Source organism: Oryctolagus cuniculus, chromosome 9 (genome assembly GCF_964237555.1).
Source record: "Oryctolagus cuniculus chromosome 9, mOryCun1.1, whole genome shotgun sequence".
In the NCBI taxonomy this organism is placed as follows: Eukaryota; Metazoa; Chordata; class Mammalia; order Lagomorpha; family Leporidae; genus Oryctolagus; species Oryctolagus cuniculus.
In genome coordinates, this window is record NC_091440.1 from 96,076,208 (window position 1) to 96,098,045 (window position 21,838).

General features: G+C 46.8%; 1 protein-coding gene across 10 annotated transcripts in view; it reads left to right on the forward strand.

Annotated features, from left to right (window-relative positions):
* Positions 1-21,838, forward strand: part of ATP8A2 (ATPase phospholipid transporting 8A2) — a 729,626-nt gene that overhangs the window by 700,248 nt on the left and 7,540 nt on the right. For all 10 annotated transcript variants that reach the window (XM_070049167.1, XM_051850719.2, XM_008259895.4 and 7 more), the window contains one exon: positions 17,842-17,933. In XM_070049167.1, the coding sequence (XP_069905268.1) occupies positions 17,842-17,933 (92 nt within the window). The remainder of the gene's footprint in view (positions 1-17,841; positions 17,934-21,838) is intronic.

Here is a 21,838-nt window from a genome sequence, read left to right on the forward strand (position 1 = left end):
ACCTTCTGAAGCTCCAATAAGCAAATAAGGGCAAGTTCACAATCAAATAATGTAATGGATTAAAAAGCCTTTACCTTTGCATGGTAGCTGCTGCTTCAGGTCACGTTTAATTGTCAGTATTGCGCGTGAGGCAGCTGCCAGCTGGACCCTTGGGAAGCTAGAGTGCAGCCCAGCCGGCTTTGCGGCCCCAGAGCTGTCCTTCCTGCGTGCCTGGCGTCCGGGGCTATCTCTCCTCCACTTGTGATGGGTGGCCATCAGACACTGTAAGATTATCTCTACTGTTTGCTAAACATCCTTCCACCTTCCTGAGCTCCTTGCTTTCCTTTCTCCTCACTTCCATGGCCGTTGTTCTCAAGCTTTGTGTTGCAATTCACTTGTGTCCTCTAACCACGGCCGTTGTTCTCAAGCTTCAAGTGAGCGTGAGCCTCAAACCTGTGCTGAAGTCCCTGTCCTCCGAGCGGGAAAGCCGCGCAGCCAGCGTCCCTTCCTGTCCAGCACCGTTAAGATACACACTGGGTAGCAACATGACTGTGAAAAGTCTCTTTTTAAAGGAGCAGCTCCCTTAGACCAGATGTTGGCAGGTGAGCTCCTCCCAACCCACACCAGGACAAGGCTGAATCCAGGCCGTGGTTCTGAGGATGTGTCTGCAGAGGCAGGCCGCATCCCAGGCAGCCTGGCCGTCTCTGTCCTTAGCCCAGGCTGCATCTGTCTATTCCTGCAGCTCTTCACTTCTTCAAGTCTTTTTTTTTTTTTTTTAAGATTTATTTATTTATTTGAAAGGCAGAGTTATAGGGAGGCAGAGGCAGTGAGAGAGGAGAAGGTCCTCCATCCACTGGTTCACTCCCCAGATGACTACAACGGCCAAAGCTGAGTCGATCCGAAGCCAGGAGCTAAGAGCTTCTTCCAGGTCTCCTACGTGGGTGCAGGGGCCCAAGGACTTGGGCCATCTTCCGCTGCTTTCCCAGGCCGTAGCAGAGAGCTGGATCGGAAGAGGAGCAGCTGGAACTCTAACCAGTGCCCATATGGGATGCCGGAACTGCAGGCTGCGGCTTTAACCCGCTATGCCATAGCGCCGGCCCCAGACTTCTTCAAGTCTTTAACAAGCATCTGCTTCCTACCAGGCATTGCTTTTGATGCCGGCCATCAAACTGAAGACAGAATTCTTTCTTCATGGAACTTCCAGTAGGAAAGCACATAAAATAAAGGCAGGCGATGCAGTGGAAAAGAGTATGAAACAGGAAAATAAGGTCGGGTGTGGGTTTAGGGAGAATGAAGAGGAGGGCAGGCTGGTCTGAGTGAACTGAGCCATGTCTGTGGGACGAACATCCCAAGCAGAGAGAGGGGAGGTGCAAAGGCCCTGCTGAAGTGGGAAAACCTTGAGAGTGTTCCAGAAGCTGCAAGGAAGGCCATGTGACCGGCTGGAGTGAGGGATGCGTAGCTGGAGATTGTGTTTGAAAGGAAGCCGAGTTCTTTGCATTTATTGTATAAGTTTTGCATAGGCAAATGGGCTGCTCCTACTTGTGGATACAGAATTTTATCCGAAGAACTTTCAGCTTGTTGATCAAGCTGCATCGTCGTCGTTAACTTAGGGCTTCAGCTCTAAAGCGTTGTCCTGCTTTGGCCTTTCCCTCAAATGCACGGAGCTTCGTTGCTCCCTCCTTCCCTGCATGACATCACAGCCTTCCCAACCCACCGCACAGCGTTTTGCCTGGGGCCTCTCCGGGTCAGCCAGGTGCCCTGCTAATTTATCTGTTCCTAACAGCCCCGTGACTCCAACCTGACCTCCTAGGCTTGCCGGCTGGACAGGGGAGCGCAGGCTCCATTTAGAGGAGCCTGCTACCTCACTGCAAGGCCTGGAATGAGGTAATGGTTTCCATATGTGCCAGGGCTGTCACTCAAATGCTGCTTTGCCTGCTCAGCTAATGAGGTCAGGACGGCTCTGCTGGGTGGACAGCCTCTCCCTGGGGCAGTGCGCCTGCAGGACACGGAGGAGTGAGGCGCCCCGCCCCCACCAAACGGGGCTCTGCCTGAGAGCGCTTCTTAGCAAGGCTCAGCAGGGCTAACTGCAGAGGCAATAGAAGAGACCAGGTCGGAGCAGACAGCATTTCGTTTCTGATGTTAACTTTGTGTAAAAAGATCATTGTAGCTTCACGTGCAGTTGTGAGAAGTAAGAGAGAAGTCTTGGTTACCCTCTACCCAGTTTCCCCAAGCGGTAAGCATCTTAGGAAGCTACGGTGCCAGGAAGTCAGCCTTGATCCAGGCCCCCCAGAAAACGCTTCCAGCAGCCAAGAGTCCCCATGTCGGCCCATAGCCACCCCTACTTCCTACCCCTCCCTTAACTCTTAGCAACCGTTAAGCTGTTGTATGTTTCTCTCGTGTTGTCCCATATAGACGTCTGTCATGTTGGGATTGAGATCTTTTTTCACGGAGCTGACTTGTCTGGAGGGTCACCAGACTGTTGGGGCATCAGCAGCTTCCTCCTCTTCACTGCCCAGCAGTAGCCCTCGATGTGGACGTGCCCCAGTGCGCTTCACCATCCGCCTGATGGAGGAGATCAGAGTTTCCAGTTTAGGGCTCCTGTGAATTAAGCTCTTAAAAACACTGCTATCTAGGTGTTTGTGTAAAGATTATATCTTCATTTCTTCTTCTTCTTTTTTTTAAGATTTATTTATGTATTTGAAAGTCAGAGTTACACAGAGAGAGAGGGAGAGGCAGACAGAGAGAGAGGTCTTCCATCCACTGGTTCACTTCCCAAATGGCCACAACGGCCAGAGCTGAGCTGACCCAAAGCCAGGAGCCAGGAGCTTCTTCTGGTCTCCCATGTGGGTACAGGAGCCCAAGGACTTGGACCATCTTCCACTGCTTTCCCAGGCACAAGAGCTGGGAGCTGGATTGGAAGTGGAGCAGCCAGGACTTGAACCAGTGCCCATATGGGATGCTGGCACTGCAGATGCTGGCTTAACCCACTGCACCACAGCATTTTATTTTGTATAATAAAAAAAAAAAAATCCAAGAGTACAATGGCTGGATTTATAGAAGTTGTGTATTTAGTGTTTTGTTTTTGAATGACAACCATTTGTTTTGCTCCTGATGCTGTGGGTTGGAAGTTTGGGTTGTGTGTTAACCTGGGTGTATTTGAGTTACACACATGCACACACGTATTTCTTTTTTTGAGGTGTTATGCAAAAATAAACTTTGTCATCATAAAGTATAATCCAGTGGATTTCATTTAGTATTTTAACATGGCTGCAGTATAGGTATTTTCAAAGACTTATTTATTTATTTTGAGAGTCAAGTATTAGAAAGAGAGAGAGAGAGAGATCTTCCATCCTCTTGTTCACTTCTCAAATTGCCACAATAGCCAGGGCTGAACCAGGCTGAAGCCAGGAGCCAGGAGTTTCTTCCAGGTCTCCTGCATGGGTGGCAAGGGCCCAAACATCTGGGCCATCTTCCCCTGCTTTTCCCAGGCAATAAGCAAGGAGCTAGATCGGAAGTGGAGCAGCTGGAACTCAAACTGGTGACCATATGTGATGCCAGCACTGCAGGCCACAGCTTTAACCCCTTGAGCCACAGCACTGACCCCGTAGGTGTTTCTTCTTCCATCAATACCACACTATCTTGATTACTGTACGTGTATCTTAAGTCTTGAAATCAGATGGACTGATTCCTTCCATTTTATTTTTGTTTTCCAAAATTGTTTTAGCAATTGTTCTGTTGCCTTCATTATTATATATATACACACATATATATAAAATATATACACACATATATATTAGAATATATATTAGAATAATTTGTCTGTAGCTGTAAAACGTCTTCTTGGGATCTTGATTTTGACAGAAATTGCATTAAACCTTTATATCCATTTGGGAAGAGTTAACATTATTACTATGGTCTTCCAATTCATGAAAATGGCAAGCTTCTGTTTTATTTAGATTTTTAAAAAATTTCTTTCATCAGAGTTCTGTTTTCAGCTTAAAAATTTTGTAAATCTTTAAAATATCCATATCCAAATATTTCATACATTTCTTTGAGCAGTTGAGAGTTGCATTGTACTTTTAAGGTCAGAATCCATCTGTTCATTACTAGTGTATGGAAATGCAATGATTTTTGTATGTTGATCTTCTACAATGCAGTCTTACTGAACTTATTTAAGAATGCTATAGGTGTGTATATACTTCTCAAAAAGTTTGTGAGAAGTGGAATTAAAAGAAATTTATTATGATATAAAAATTGTAATCTAGGTCTCCCGCATACATCTTGAATAATTCTTATGTATTGCTGAATTTTGTTTACTAGTATTTTGCAACCATATTCATGAAGGATATTGGACTGTGGTTTGCTTTTCTGATTTGTTTTTGTATGGTTTGGTGTTAAGGTAATACTAGCTTCATAAATGACCTGGGAAGTATCTTTTCCTCTTCTGTTTTCTGAAAGAGAGTATGTAGAGTTAGTGGCAAGTCTTCTTCCATCATTTGGTAGAGTTCTGCAGTGAAGCCATACAAATTTAGTTCTCTTAATAGTTGTTGGATGATTAAATTATTTCAGGGAGAGCATTTAGGCTAATGATTAAGAAGCTAGATAAGACAGCTGCATCCCACTTAGAGTATCTGGGCTCAGTACCAACCTCTGGGTCCTGATGCCAGCTTCCTGCTAATGCAAACCCCTAAGAGGTTTGTTGATTCCCTGCCACCCACAGAGGAGACCCAGATTGAGTTCCAAGTTCCTGGCTTCAGTCTGGTCCTAGCACTGATCATCATAGGTATTTAGGGAGTAAACAAGTGGATGGGAGCAATCATTCATTATATCTCTCCCGCCCTCATAAATAAATTTAAAGTTTTAAGAATTATTTCAAATGCATTTTGGTAGGTTGTTTTTACTCTGTTAAGGAATTGGTTCATTTCAGCCAAGTTGTCAAATTCACACATGTAGTCCTGTATAGTATCCTGCAAGCATCCTTTTGTTGTCTGCAGGATCTGTGGTGATATTCCATTTCACTCCTAACATTGGTAACCTATGTCTTCTCTCCGTTTTTCTAAGTTTTACTAGAAGTTCGTTAATTGTATTGTTCTTTTTGAATAAGAAGCTCTTATCTCACTGATTTTTCTCTACTGGTTTTCTGTTTTTAACTTGTCAATTTCTACATTTATTCCCTTCCTTTACTTTCTTCGGTGTATTTTGCTCTTCTTTCATACTTTCTTCATGTAGGAACTTGCATTATTGACTGAGACTTTACACTTTGCTAATATATGCATTTATTGCTACAAATTTCTTTCAGCACTGTTTTAGTTATATTCCCAAATTTTGATGTATTTTTATTTTCACTTAGTTCAATACTTTTTATATTTTTCTTGAGACTCTTTCTTTTGCTCTTGGATTATTTAGAAGTGTGATGTTAATTCCCAAATGTTTAGAAATGTTTCTATTATCTTTGTTATGGATTTCTAGTTTGATTCCATTGTGGTGGGAGAATGAAGTCTTATCATTTTAATGTTTTAAACTTTATTGAAATTTATTGTGTAGTTCAGAATATGATCCTCCTGGTACATACTACATATGCATTAGGAAACAGTGTACAATCTATTGTCACTGAGTTGAGTGTTCTTACAAATGTTGACTAGAACCTGTTGGTTGATGGTGTCTTGTTTTTTAGATTTAACTGAAAGGCAGAGTTACAGAGAGAGAGAAGGATAGACAGACAGAGAGAGAAAGAGAAAGATCTTCCATTTGCTGGCTCACTCCCCAGATGGCTGCAACAACCAGGCTGGGCCAGGCCAAAGCCAGAAGCCCAGAGCATCTTCTGGGTCTCCCACATGGGTACAGGGGCCCAAGGACTCGGGCCATCTCCCACTGCTTTCTCAGAGGCATTAGGAGGGAGCTGAATCAGAATTGGAGCAGCCGGGTCTCAAACCAGTGCCTAGCTGAGATGCTGACACCAGCCCCTGCTTGATGATGTCTTTTAATTGTGTAATTTCCTTGGTGATTTTCTGTCTGTGGTATGCCATGCCGAACGAGGAATGAAGAATCCATTGTGTAATTGTGGATTTCACCATTTTTTTTCTCTCAAAGCTATCAGTTTTGGCTTTACATATTTTGCACTTAGTTGCTTGCCACATAGATATTTAGGATTGCTATGGATTCTGAGTAGATTGACCTTTTCTACATTATATAATATCTGCTAATTTTCTTTGTTCTAAATTCTGCTTTATCTAATATTATTGTAGTTACTCATGTTTTCTTTTGATTAAGGTCTTTTTCTAACTTTTTTCTATATGCCTATATCATTGATTTGAAGTAAGTTTCTTTTTTTAGATAAAATTTATTTTATTTGTTTGAAAAATAGTTACAGAGAAAGGTAGAGAGAGAGAGAGAGAGGTCTTCCATCCTCTGGTTCACTCCCCAAATAGCCGCAATGGCTGGAGTTTAGCCGATCTGAAGCCAGATGCCAGGGGCTTCTTCTGGGTCTTCCACTTAGGTGCAGCGGCTCAAGGACTTGGGCCATCCTCTGCTGCTTTCCCAGGCACATTAGCAGGGAGCTGGATGGGAAGTGGAGCAGCCAGGACTCCAACTGGCACCCATATAGGATGTTGGCACTGCATGACTGGGCTTTAACCCGCTGCGCCACAGTGCCAGTCCCTGAAGTAAGTTTCTTAGAGACAACACATAATTGGATCTTTTTTTTTTTTTTTATCAATTCTGTCAGTCTGTGTATTAATTGACACAGTTATACCTGTTAAGTTTAATGTGTTATTGATATGTTGGGACTTAAGTCTGCATTTTATGTTTTGTTTTCTGTTTTTCTTTTCATTTCATTTGTCTTTCATTTCATTTTTGCTGCCTTTCTATGAATTATGTGAGCATTTTTTAGAATTTTACTTTGATTATCTATTGTGCTTGTGAGTGTATCCTTAGTATAGCTTTTTTTTATAAGTCGCTCTAGGTATTACATTGTACATTCATACTTTATCACAGTCCATTGGTGATGTCATTTTACCAACTTGAGTGAGATAAGAAACATTAACTCTTGTCATTCTCCACTCCTATTTGTAATTGTCACAAGTGTTTTCTCTACATACTTAAAACCACATTAGACACTGTTTTAACTCATCAAACATAATTTAGAGAATTCAAAAGAACAGGATAGCATCCCATTGAACAGGATAGTATCCCATTGAAGAGGATAGCATCCCATTGTTTGTACTTGTATTTTTGCGTCCCCTGTTCCATACAATGCAATTTCCTAGCAAAATAACAGTGCCCATCTCTAAGAAGCTACATACTTTTGCTCACAACATCTTCTAGAGCTTGGTGCGAACTCTTCTCCCTGGAAGGAAACAGGGGTGATGGTCGTGTTCTGTCAATTTCTAAAGAATCACACGGAAGAAATCTTCTCAGTCACTTTTCTCAGTTAGAAAACTCACTGTGTCCTGAGATTAGTGCTGAGCATTGTGGGCAGATGCAAATACAAACAGTGACATCATCGTGCTGTGGAGACAGAACTGAGTTACAGCACCTATCAGTAAATACAAAGTGTAAGTGCAGTTTTATCTATTTAAACATGTACTCTGTTTCAGTCCAAGATAGGCACCATGGGAAATTCAGGGAAAGTACAAGGCTTGGCTCCAGCCTAAGAGACCAAGCCCTCTAGTAGTTGGTTGTGCAGAGGAAATATTGGTGTCTCCCCACAATCACCGGGCACAGTGCCTCCTCCTCACTCTACCGAGTCTCCATGGATTTCTGTCATTGAACCCAAAGCAGCATCCTTAGCGTGTCCCTCTTTTCAGACGCCAGAGTCCCATGGCTTCCTGAAGCCTATGAGACTGCGTGAGGGCCTCTAGTTTAAAACTAGACTCATCGGCCAGTGCAGTGGCTCACTAGGCTAATCCTCCACCTGCGGCACCGGCACCCTGGGTTCTAGTCCCAGTTGGGGTGCTGGATTCTGTCCCGGTTGCTCCTCTTCCAGTCCAGCTCTCTGCTGTGGCCCGGGAAGGCAGTGGAGAATGACCCAAGTGTTTGGGCCCTGCACCGCATGGGAGACCAGGAGGAAGCACCTGGCTCCTGGCTTCGGATCTGCACAGCGCGCCGGCTGTTGCAGCCATTTGAGGGGTGAACCAACAGAAGGAAGACCTTTCTCTCTGTCTCTCTCTCTAACTCTGCCTGTCAAAAAACAAACAAACAAACAAACAAACTAGACTCATCATCGTTCCCGTTAAACCTGTTCTTCCTCCGGTGTTTGTGTCTGGATGATCAGCAGAGAAGCAGCCGTTGTTCAGGACACAACTCCCAGTTCCTCTGGAAGCCTTCCCAGCCCCTCTCCGGTTCTTCACTGCTCCCTCTCACTGCTGAGCCAGCACAGTCTCCAGTAGGGCACTCACTGCCTGGCATCAGGGTATTTGCACAATAAAGGTCTTTGGAGACCTTGACCTTCAGAAAGGCAGAAACTGAAGGCAGAAGGGAACTTTGTTTCTAGCACCGGGTCTCAGCCACAGTAGGTGCTGTATAAACAGTGAATGAGAGGTCAGGAAGTCAAGTTTTTAAAAATGGAATGCATCGTGGCCTGGGCTGTGGCATAGTAGGTTAAGCCGCTGCCTGCAGTGCTGGCATCCCATATGGGCACTGGTTCAAGTCCTGGCTGCTCCACTTCTGATCCAGGTCTCTGCTATGGCCTGGGAAAGCAGTGGAAGATAGCTAAAGTCCTTTGGCCCCTGCACCTGTATGGGAGACCCAGAAAAAGCTCCTGGTTCCTGGCTTCGGATGGGCACAGCTCCAATCAACCAATGCAGCCATTTGGGGAGTGAACCAGTGGATAGAAGATTCTCCTTCTCATTCTTTCTCTCTCTCTCTCTCTCTCTCTCTCATTCTGCCTTCCAAATAAATAAGTCTTTAAGAAAATTGGGATGCATGTAGACCAAAGAAGAGCGAAAGAGAATCATTTACTACCATCTAATAGAATAGGATACCTGCAGGGTTTCCAGTTCTGGTGTATATGCAATAGGTGTAACTCTTACTGACTGCAGTAAGCAGGAAAGTCTATAGTTTTCCCCATTACACAAGTCTGTTTGACCAAGGTTGGGCTTTTGACTACAGAAGTCCAGTTAGGCCTGAAATACACTTGAATCCAAATGTTCTCCTTTCCTAACGTTCGGATTTTAATGAGTAAAATAAGTGACCAATTGAGGCTGTAAAATGCCATTCTTTAAGGATCCTTAAAAACAAGTTGGAATTTCAACAGCCTAGCGGCTTGGTGGATGTTGGGCCTTTCCCGAAGGAAGGGAGCTTTGGGCTAGCTTATTTCTTGAAAGACCTGTCACATCTATATTTTGAGGACTGTTCAGCAGCTAATTTAAAAATAAGTTTCCAGGAATACCTATTTGTTTTGGCTTTGTTGTGGAGTCAGCTGTGATCCCTATCAGTTAAAGGAATCGCAGACAGGGGCTAAAGCTCAGATTTGCCATTCTTTGCTAGATACTCCTTGAGCCTGCTCTGTAGCAGTTACATGTGTGATTTTTTTGCAGGCTTTGCTTCCTAACAGAAATGTGGAAATAAGAGTTTATTTTTCCCCAACACAAACCTTCTCACTCCTCCACTCCTTCCTAAGGCTGCTTCTTTTCTTTCCTTTTAAGAAAACTTTTTATTTAATGAATACAATTTTTAAAGGTATAGCTTTAGGAATATAGTGGTTCTTCCCCCCATACCCACCTTCCCACCCCCACTCCCATCCCACCTCCTACGCCCTCTCCCATCCCATTCTTCATTAAGATTTGTTTTTAATTAACTTTATATACAGAAGACCAGCTCCATACTAAGTAAAGATTTCAACAGTTGTACCCACACAGATGCACAAAGTATAGTGCTGTTTGAAAATAAGTTGTACAGTTAATTCTCATGTCTTATTTTCTATGACAAGGATATAACTCCTCCTTTAGGTTACATCAGCTTATAAAAAGAGCCTGTTTGTAAGGACCAGTGTGACATCAGGTTTCAGGGTCATTATCAGGGAGGCACCAAGACTGGTGAATTTTCGTTTACATGACACCTCTGATATCATAGATCCCAGCTAGCTACTTGCTTAAGCCAGCAAGCGGGGGGGTGGGGGGTGGGGGGGGGACAGGGGGGAAGAAAACACTTTGACTCCAACATCCTCCCAACACTGGAGAAATAAATTATGAAGATGACATTGTTACCAGCAATTCGGGTGATTGGAGAGGATTTGTCTTGATTTAGGACCCATTCCTCCTCTTTAAAAAAAAAATAGAATTTGGGAGGCAAAGAAATGATGCACAGAGTTCTTATCCACCAGTTCATTCCCCGAATCCAGTGAACTCAATCCAGGCCTCTTATGTGGGTGTCAGAACTCAACTCTTAGAGCCATCACTACTCCCTTCCAGGTCTGCATTTGCGGGAATATGGAGTCAGGCACTGGAGGGTAGCCATGCACCCCAGGTACTCCACTACGGGACACAGGTGTCTTAGCAGCTATGCCAAACACCTTCCTCCCTCTTTAGTTTTTCAACTGAATCTTCTCCTTTAAAAAAATTGGGTAAAATTCACATAGCATAAAATTCACAGAGCAGGCATTTGGTTAGTGGTCAAGATACCTATTAAGGTAGCATATCAGAGTGCCTAGGTGCCATACCTAGCTCCTGACTCCAGCCTCCTGCTACTGTGCAGTCTGGGAGGCAGCAGGTGATGCTCAAATACTTGGGTCGCTGCCACCCCCATGGGAAACCTGCATCGAGCTCCTAGCTCCTGATTTCAGCCCCCGCCCAGTCCTAGCTTTTGCCGGCATTTGGGAAGAGAACCAGCTAACTGGATGGATCTCTCTCTCTCTCATAAATAAAATCCTTTTTTTTTCTTAATTGTGCATCTTAAAATGCACACTTCAAGGGCTTTTGTCACATGTTACAATGTTTTACAATCAGAATTCCTTCCCAGTTCCAGAACACCTTCACCTCCCCAGAGGGAACCCCGTTTTGCTTCTGTCAGTCACTCCTTGTTCCCCTTCCTCACCTTCCTGTCCTCCAGTCCGTGGCAGACACTTAGCTGCTTTCTGCCTCTATGAATTTGCCTGTTTGGACTTCCTACAGTGATTAGTAGGCAGCTTTTTGGTTGGACTTCCGTGATGTAGTGTTATATTTTCATAGTTTATCCATATTGTAACATGTATCGGTATCGAATTATTATGGCTGAGTAATATCAGATTGTGTGGAATATATTTTTTAATGCTTTCTTCTATTGGTGGACATTTGGGTTATTTCCACTTTGTGTCTTTTATGAGCAGTGTTGCCATGGATTTTGTTGTACAAATATCTGTTTGAGTCCATTTTCAGTTTGGGGGTATATGCTGAGGAGTGGCATTACTGGGTAGTAGGTAATGATGTGTTTAACTTACTTAGACAGAGGGGCTGCGCCATTGAACAGTCCCCTCCTGGAAGTTAAGAAGCTTCCAGTTTCTCCATATCCTCTCCAGCACTTGTCATTTTCTGGATTCTTTTTGATTGGTTTGGTTTGGGGTTTTTAAATAGCCATACTGGTAAGTGGTTATGAGGTATTACACTGTGGTTTTGATTTGCATTTTCCTAATAACCAATGCTGTTGGTATCTTTCCATGTGTTTATTATGTATCTTCTTTGGATAAATATCAGTTCAACTCTTTTGCCCATTTTTTAATTGGATTTTTGTCTTGTTGCTGTTGAGTTGTAAGGGTAATTTATATATTCTCGGTACTAGATTCTTATCAGATATGATTTGCAAATATTTTCTCCCAATTTTGGTTGTCTTTTCATTCTCTGATAATCTCCTTTAATACACAAAAGGTTTTACTTATAATGAAATCCAATTTATCTACTTTTTTCTTGTGTTTTAGATGCTAAGAAAACATTTTCAGATCCAAAGGAATAAAAATTTACCCCAGCTCTATACTTTTTTCTAAAATATATGTGGCTTTAATGCTTAGGTTTTTGCCTCAATGTTATTTAATTAAAAAATCATAAATGTGTACATTTGTGGAATATAAAATGATTGTTTTATTTTAAAAAATATTTATTTTCATCCACTTGAAAGAATGGGAGAGAAAGAGACATAAAAACACGGAGAGGTGTTCCATCCACTGCTTCACTTCCCAACTGCCCATAGGGACTAGCCCATAGGGACTAGATCAGGGCAAAGCCAGAAGCCAGGAACTCCATCTGGGTCTTTCACATGGTTGCAGGAATACAAGTACTTGGGCCATCATCTGCTATCTCCCAGGTACATTAACAGGAAGCTGGATCAGAAGCAGAGGTGGGACTCAATCCCAGGCACTCCAGATGCAGTACAGGCATCCCAAGCAGTGGCTTGACCTGCTGTACCACAATGCTCACCCTTTAAATAAGCAAAGTGTTCTTAAAATCCTGTCATCTACAAATTGAAATAATTTTACTTCCTTCTCCTATATGTGGATGTCTTTTATTTTCCTTGCCTACTTATCTTGGTTAGAACTCCAAATAAATTGACTGAACAGAAGTGGAGAAAGTAGGCATCCTTGTCTTGTTCTTGCTCATCAAAGATAGCTTTCAGTCTTTCATCACTGAGTATGATGCTAGCTGTGGGTTTGTCATAAATGCCCCTTAGCATCTTTTTTTTTTTTTTTTTTTTTTTTTTTTGACAGGCAGAGTTAGAGAGAGAGAGACAGAGAGAAAGGTCTTCCTTTACTGTTGGTTCACCCCCCAAGTGACCGCTACAGCCGGCATGCTGCGGCCGGCGCGCTGCACCAATCCAAAGCCAGGAGCCAGGTGCTTCCTCCTGGTCTCCCATGTGGGTGCAGGGCCCAAGAACTTGGGCCATCCTCCAGTGCACTCCCGGGCCACAGCAGAGAGCTGGACTGGAAGAGGAGCAACCTGGACAGAACCGGCATCCCAACCGGGACTAGAACCCGAGGTGCTGGCGCCGTAGGTGGAGGATTAGCCTAGTGAGCCGCAGTGCCGGCCCCCTTAGCATCTTAAGGATTTTCCTTATATTCTTACTTTGCTGGTTGTTTTTATCATGAAGGAGTATTTGATTTTGTCAAATGCTTTTCTTCATTGATTAAGGTGACCGTATGATATTTTTCTCTCCTACTAAAGTGATGCATTATACTGATTGATTTTCTTATGTCGAACTTTCCTTGCATTCTGGGATAAATCATCTTGTTTGGTTATAGAATATAATCCTTCTAATGTGCTGTTGACCTTGTTTTCCTAGTATTTTGTTGAGAATTCTCTCTTTTTTTAAAAAAAAATGTTTTTGAGGAAGAGAAACAGAGATGAAGTTTTTTGGTTCACTCCCCAAATGCCTGCAACGTTTAGGACTGGGCCAGGGCCATAGCTGGGATCTGGGACAATCCAGGTCTCCGCACAGATGGCAGGAAACTAGCTTCTTCAGCTGTTGCCTGCTGCCTCCCAGGGTGCGCATTAGGGTGAAGTCATAATTGAGAGCAGAGCTGGAGCCCGAACCAAAATGGGGACTGGTGTCCCCGTGCGTGGCTTCACTGCTAGGCCAGAAACCCACCCTGAAAATTCTGTCTTAAAAAAAATCCCATAGATTTAAATCATCCTTCCCTGTGTTAATTTGTGCTCCTTTTTATTTTCTGATTATTCAGAATTAGCCAAAGCAAACACCTGGTGTCTTTTCTTCCTCTTTTTCCCCTCGTCTTTGTGAGCAGGTAACCTCCAAATGATACACAAGATGATATAATACCATACATGTTGTCATCCCAGTTTCTACCCCTTTCTTTCTTGAACTTTTCCAACATTATGGTTCGTGAGAAATTTTAGTAATCTCCACTCACAATGATCCTTTCTCCCCTAAAGAAGAAAAGTAAATTGGGAAAACAGTGTTCCCCAGCGTTTCAACACTGGAGTCCACGAAGAAGCCAGTGCATCTGATACCTCCAGCGCAGCACAAAGTTATAATCTCTCAGGCTCTTTTCATAACCTAAGGCTTTGTCATATCATGGGTACTTTAAAAGACTGTAGGAAAAGATTGTTCCTAAGGACAGCTATGGTGTGTTCTAGTAGCTGGGTTGGGGGAATACAGATTACGTATGGAAACCAGATAGCATCAATAGAGTGGGCTGAGGCCGGCGCCACAGCTCAATAGGCTAATCCTCTGCCTGTGGCGCCGGCACACCGGGTTCTAATCCCCGTCGGGGCACTGGATTCTGTCCCGGTTGCTCCTCTTCCATTCCAGCTCTCTGCTGTGGCCCGGGAGTGCAGTGGAGGATGGCCCAAGTGCTTGGGCCCTGTACCCACATGGGAGACCAGGAGAAGTGCCTGGTTCCTGGCTTCCCATCAGCGCGGTGTGCCAGTCACAGCGCGCCGGCCTCAGCAGCCATTGGAGGGTGAACCAACGGCAAAGGAAGACCTTTCTCTCTGTCTCTCTCTCTCTCACTGTCCACTCTGCCTGTCAAAAATAAAAAAAGAAAAAAAATAGAGTGGGCTGAGCTAACTCAGAAAAACCTTCTCAAACACATGCAAGTTCTGGGTGAAATATAAACAAAGGCAGACTTTCAACACATAATAGCACTCAGAAAGAAGTCCAGGTACTAGAAACAGAGCGGCATCGAGGCTAGCAGGGTCAGAGGACACTGCCTGGGGATATGAGACCTCCGAATGGACTCAAAGGCAGGAGGCTCAGGGGCTAACACGGGGAGAGAATAAAAGACCTCAGGTCTCTGTGACATACGATGGACCTTGTGCCTAGAAGAGCACCTTTCTGTAGAGCTGCCACTTCAGTACAACAGAAACTAGAATATTTGTACTCGCTAGACTGACAAAGAAGTCACACATCATGCTATGCGACCAGGAAAATGGGTCGAAGAAAGAACGACCCACTAGAAACTGGAGGCCCACGCTGAACGTTTGAGGTCCGATTTGAGATGAGCGTCAATGCCAGAACTATCGATATAGACGTTGATGTGACCCACGCAGCCCTGACACAGCCAAGGAAAAGTCATTCTGAAGGACTGGGGCACACGTGGTAAAGGAACCCCAATAAAGGAGAGCATTCAGTCCCACGGCTGGGAAAATTAGCTCAGTGAGACCTGGAGATGCAGGGAGAGTCGGAAAGAGCCTGTCACACACTGAGGAAAGAAAACCCAGAAATCAAAAGGCAAGAGAAGAATAGTGTGTAAGGCCAGGTGGATTTGGTAGAAAAAAATGTGTAGACATGAAAAGGTCAGAAATTTAAATTACGACATTGGACAGTTTTAAAGAGATTTGAATAAAGCTGAAGGAAGAAGGAGTTGGAGAGCGTGGAGGAGATTTGGGGATGTGAAAGACAGAATGAGGTTGATCCATCTAATAGAAGCTCCGGAACAAGCAAACAGAGAGAACGAGGGAGGGAGTATTTGTGGCATTCTGAGTACATGAAAATGAGCAGACCTTTGAGTTATTGCAGTTTCCCAGGCCCGAGCAGCCAAACAGGGTACGAGAACAACTCTGGGCCTCGTCGTAGGTGTGTTATGACGAGACTACAATATGTCAGGCTCCGGGGGAATTGTTATAAGAACAACTGGGAGGAAAAAAATGACAGCAGAACTAGGCAAGCTTCAATGCCGATGACAAAAAGCAATGGAGAAATCAACTGGGGGTTCTAAAACCTTCTCAGTTCTCAAACAGTGAGCTCAGAAAACTTTTGGTTTTCTCAGATATGCAGGTTAGAGACTTAAGGGTGAACACAAAAATAAGAATGTAGTCTTCAAAACCAGTAGTCAAAAGAAGTGGAAACCAGTAGACAAAAGAAGTGGAAAAAAATAATGAGCAAAGAAAACACGCAATCACTGGAAGCATAAAATCAATGGCACTATTGATGCACAGGACTGGTAGATTATTTGTAGCTTTTTTAATAGGAAGGACAAGGATAGGATCAGAGAGGAGTATGAGGGGCTCTATACTTGGAGTTGTATATTTTTTTTTAAGATTTGTTTATTTATTTGGAAGTCAGAGTTATACAGCGAGAGAAGGAGAGGCAGAGAGAGAGAGAGAGAGAGAGAGGTCTTCCATCTGGTTCACTCCCCAATTGGCCACAACAGCCGGAGCTGCACCGATTCAAAGCCAGGACCAGGAGCCTTCTCTGGGTCTTCCCACATGGGTGCAGGGGCCCAAGGACTTGGGCCATCTTCTACTGCTTTCCCAGGCCATAGCAGAGAGCTGGATCGGAAGAGGAGCAGCCAAGACTCAAACCAGAGCCCATATGGGACGCGGGTGCTGTAGGCCAGGGCTTTACCTGCTAAGCCACAGCGCCAGCCCCAAGAGTTATATAGTTTTTTAAGGTCTGAAGTGTTTGTTACAACCAGGCAACCTCCTTTCTTTCCATCACAGAAGAAGACCTAATACCCCCACTGAGGCTGAGTTAGCAAGCAGCTCCGCTCTGGGAGTGCGAGGCTGCAGTACCTTGGTCCGGCCTCTCTGAAGGTGTGAGCTGAAGGACATCAGCACAGCGAGCCGCTAGTTCCCTCTTCTCGGCCCCAGCTGTGTTCTGCAGCTTGTGGGCATTTGCACACACGGGTGTGGACTCGCCGTCTTCCTTCTGCATGTGCGCATCTACGTCCTCCTCTCCTCTGCCTGTAGGGAATTCAGCCATCCAGGAATCAGGCCCAGCGCGACGGCCTCATTTTTAACCTTAGTCACACTTTTTCAGACCCTGCCTCCAAGTACAGCCCGGTCTGCAGCACCAGGGTTAAGGATTTCTGCGTCTGAGTTGGGGGTGGGACAGGGAGAGAGACGCACAGGATTCAGGCTTAACAGAGGGCATCAGCAAACTCTGCAGACCAGCAAGAAAATCCCAGCACCCTTCAGGCACTCCCTGCCGGCTCATAGGATAAACAGCAGTCCCCCACCCCCACCCAGTCCTCCAGGACAGCCCCATGGTACCTCACAGCAGTGGCAGCCACAGAGGGAACATTCAGGGCTCCACATCCTTGGGTCTTAGATGAACACTCGCCTTGATTTTCATGCTGGTTCAAAATAAACACCAGATCTGGGAACCTGAGATGTGTGTGTAGTGCTCTCTTACCCTGCCTGGTGTCACTGGCTGCAGGTAGGAGTGAGGCTTGGGCGCATTTACCTTGGACACAGATCACTACTCTCAGGGGTGTGAGCAGCCCGGGTTGTGCCTGGCATGACTGTGACCCATCAGTGGGAGGAAGGCTGCTCAGAGGTACTGGGGACAGGAGGGGCTGAAAACAGGATGCCAGCTATTTATTTATTTCAAAAGATTTGTTTATTTATTTGAAAGGCAGAGTTACAGAGAGAGAGAGAGAGAGAGATCTTCCATCTGCCGGTTCACTCTTCATACGGCTGTAACAGCTGGGGCTGGGCCAGGCTGAAGCAAAGAGCCAGGAGCTTCACCCAGGGCTCCCATAAGGGTGCAGGGACCTAATCACTTGGGCCACCTTCTACCGCTTTCCCAGGCAAATTAGCAGGGAGCTGGATTGGAAGTGGAGCAACTGGGACTCCAGCCAGCAGCCATATGGGACACTGTCTCAGGCAGCGGCTTAACTCACTGTGCTATAACGCCAGCCCCCAGTTGGTGCTTTGATATGGGATGCCGGTGAGGCAGGCAGCAGCCTAACCCACCGCACCACAATGCCAGCTCCAGGGTGCCCTTTAGAAGAGGAAGCTGTATACTCAACAGGCTGCGATAGCATCTACTGTAAATACTGGGTCCACTTGAGAAACAGGAACCCCTTCCTGGCTGTGGGCAGCCCTCCCCCAAACCTGCGCCTTTCTCTCTAAATTTACAACCTGAGATTCTTTATCAAGCCTCTTTAAGTCGTGTTGGGGTGAACCTGGAGACTGACTGTGTTTGCTTTCCCTGCAGGATGAATGAACGCGACCGTCTGATAAAGAGGCTGAGCAGGAAGACGCCCCCCACCCTGTTCCGAGGCAGCTCTGTCTCCCAGAGCGTCCCCCGTAAGTAGCTGACACAGGGCGGGGGAGGGCAGGCAGTGCCCAGGCCACGAGGGCAGTGCTCGTAGGGACAGGGACAGCAGCTGCCTAGCGGGAGACACACTTCTGGAAGTGGGGGCTCCTGTGTTTGGCCCCAGGCAGGAGCAGCCTGACATAGGTTCTTTCCACTCAAATGGCATGAATGACAAAATCCTGCAACTGAAAACCCTGAAACGGTGACAGTCCTTCTCGCAGCCTCCCCAAAGGAGTTTGTTAAGGATATTTTTGAACTGATATTGCTTTGAAATTATTGCTCCCAGGGCCAGCCATGTGAACTGTTTTGTTTGTTTAGTGTTAGCATATTCATTGCTATCATGACAATCCCAAGCGGAAAATCCGCAGGCTGTCCCATTACCCTACCCAGCACCCACAAACCTGGTCACCGGGCTGGACAGTGAGCAGCCGTGAGCGTCCATCTGCTTGGGAGCTCCATGGGCTCCCAGGGCGGGGGGCAATCCAGGCTGCCTTCCCAGGCAGAGCCCCTCAGCATCTCTGGGTCCCCCCATCTCTGCCGTACCCCACGTGCCCCACTGTCCAGGTCATGGAGCTCCCATCAGCAGGTTATTTGCAGACTTTCTCATCTTTCAGCCGCGCACTCCATCGCCACACCAGCCCACATAGAACATCTGTATGGGGGGGGCAGCTCCGTGGCGGGGCCCGGCCCACTTCCTGTCCTGTAGTCCTCCCCACTGACTCCACTGAGGGGCACAAAGCAGGACCTGGGAGTGAAAAACCCTGATCTTGGCAGTGCTTTCAGCTCCCCGGGAGCCACCGCGGCTCGAATCTGATCCACGCTTCCTACACATGCTCATTCCCATGGCTGCAGGAAGCTTTGTCCAGACAGCAAACTGCTACTTCCATTAAGGTGCTATTAGAACCCAGGTTCAAGGGGCTGCTGCTTAAGGAGAGGCTCATTCTAGAAAAATGGGGGTGGCATGGGGGAGGGGAAAGACACGATGTCATAACCTTCACTGAATGTCCTACCCCTCCACTGCCATCTAACTATGAGACCCCCTCCCCTCCCATCTCCCTCTGCCTCTCTGACTGTCCCCAGCCTGGGTACTGAGGAAGCCCATGGGCCAAGTGCAGGCCCCCGTGGTGACGTTCTGGCTGTCAGGACCTCCTGGAAGACGAATGAACGTGGGAAATGGGAAGAGCCAGAGGCTCCCCCTGAACCCTCCGACTGGACGCAGAGGCAGTTAAATGTTCATCAGGCAGGGCCTAGGGAGCCGACCGTGCGTCTGTGTCAGCCTGGGGCCGAGGCTGGGCAGGTGGAGGGCAGTGGCGAGGTCCTGGTGCCTGTTGTTCCACTAGAATATCTCCTGTGACAGCCTCACCTGCACTGGGCCTGCTTCTGAAAGGAAATATTTTGTCTGAACCAGGGAGGACTCCCCCGCCACCCCCAGGTTAAACCCATGAGGCCACCTACCTTTCATTCCTTTTTAAAGATTTATTTATTTTTTCATTTAAGAAGAGAGAGAGGCAGACAGACAGAGAGAGATTTTTCTGCCTGCTGGTTTATTCCCCAAATGCCCACAACAGGCAGGACTGGTCTGGGACCAAAGCTGGGAGCCAGGAACACAACCCTGGTCTGCCATGTGCATTGCAAGAACCCAATCCCTTGAGCCGTGGCTACTTCCCAGGGTGTACGTTAGTAAGAAGCTGGAGCCAGAGCCAGGTGCCAAACCCAGGTGCTCCAGCACGGGACATAGACATCTCCACTGCCATCTTACCTGCTTGGCTAAATGCCCACCCCTTTACATTTTTTAAATAAATGTGTTTATTAGGGAGATACAAGGAGAAAGGGAGCAATGTTTATTTTAAGGTTTCAAGAAGTCCTCTTCATTCCACCCCCCAAAGATGCCAAAAAAGACAGGCAGAGCAGGCCCCTCTCCACATCCATGCCCTGGGGTTCCATAGCACTGGGTCCTGCACCCATGGATTCAGTCAACTGCAGATCGAAACCACTCAAAGAAAAAAGTGCGTCATAGTGAATGCATAAAGACTGTTTCTTTCATTCTTCCCTAACCCATATACTATAGCAACCATTCACATTGTACTAGGCGTGATAGGTCTAGAGGTATTGCAAGTATTGGTGTTCATAGATTGTGTGCGAAGGCGACTCCAGTTTATGTGGGGCACTTGAGCATCTGTGGGTTTGGGGACTCATAGGGGTCCTGGACTGATCTGCAATTGTTCTATTTGGACTGACAGTTGAGACGGGCTCCCTTCTCTCCTGACATGGCTAGAGGCCCTTCCCTTGGGTGCACGGTGCACAGTAGCAGTCAGCGGGACAAGACTTTGCAGCCTGGGTGTGGTTAGCCTAGGAGGTGCCCGGGGGCTGCAGTCAGGCTGGAGCTGCGGGAGAACTTGGCCTTCTCCTGGACCAGCCTGTTTCTTTCTACAGAAACCAACAGCCGGAGAGCTTAAGGTATCCAAAGTCACATGGCCAGTGCTTCAGCCTCTGAAGTACCAAAGTGGTGTTCGGGTGGGGAGCTCAGGACACCTGCCTGCCAGTGTCAGTGTCCTTGCACAGCTGGCACTGGTGATCCGAACCCCCTCTGTCGGACCCAGGAGCAGCTCTGGCATCAGAGGCCGGACTGCCCCTCCCGCAGGTCGTCCTATCCAGACGTGGCCACCTCAGAATCCATGAGATGTTTGGTAGAAATGTTCCTTTTTCAAACGCTGAGAGCGAAAGCTGTCTAAGTCGAGCACAGTGCGCAGCCTTGTTCTCAGGGCAGACAGTGGTGTTTGCTGAATCTTGCTTTGAAACATCCCAGGGAACACGGTCTCCTCCTGGACTGAAGTAAAAAGGCCTCACAAAGAGCACCTTGTGTGGGCTGGGCCAGGGCACTCTGGGCAGAGGCGGGAGGCTGGGAGCAGCCGCTCTGGAGCTGAGCAGTGGTGCTTTCCCGTGCCCGGTGCCCTCTGAACAGGCAACATGGCAAAAAAACAACGCTGTTAGGGAGCAGAGGTGAGAGGCAGCATTTGCCGCTCAGGAGCGGGCCCTGGGAAGACCGTCAAGCCAGGAGCATCAAAGCAGAGCCAGCGTAAGGAAGTTTAAGTGCATCGGCTGCGGCTCTGGCTGGAGCAGCTGAGCAAGCACATCCGGCCCCCGCAGGAGCCGCCCTGTCCAGGCTGGCTTCTGCCTTCCTGCGCCGGGACCTCCTGCTCTTGTGCCCAAGCCACCTGGGAACACTGCTCTGGGAGCTGCCTCAGCCTGGCTGCCACGTGATGGGATTTTTCTGGTTTGTGGGTTGGTTGGTTACGAGTGGAGCGCCTGTGGAAGATTCCTCTCTGTCTTGGCTCACTCTGCCTTCGCTCTGGCCCCTTCTCTCTCCCACCCCTGGCCTCCTGGGTCTGGGCCCTCCTCCCTGCTGCTGAGCCCCTCTGTCCTCAGCTGACCCCAGGCCACCTCTGCAGACGAGCCCTTGCCTCCCAGGGCGGCCCACCCCAGCCTTCGGGTTTTCTCGGGAGGTGGCTGGAGAGCTACTGTCCTGAGGAGCAGGGAGGCCAGCCCAGCAAGTGCAGGGAGCAGCCTGAGCATCTCCTGAAGTCTCCTCCCCCCCTGCATCCCCACCCTGCTACTGTGTGTCTCTGTGCCTCAGCACCGTGTGTGTCTGGGTCCTTGTGTACAGGCACACGCTGTGTGTCTCCAAACACGCCAGCAGCTTGACTCTTGAAGCCAGGTATCTGGGGAAATCAACCAGCAATCCAGGAGCTGACACCTGGGCATGAATCCTGGTTTCTTTCTCTCCTTTTAAAGTGTGTATCAGGAGTGTGCATAACAGCTCCCTTGATAAACCGTGAACCTGCCAGAGTGGGAGTCACCACTGCCAGGCTTTTCAGTGTTGCTTTTAACCAGAATG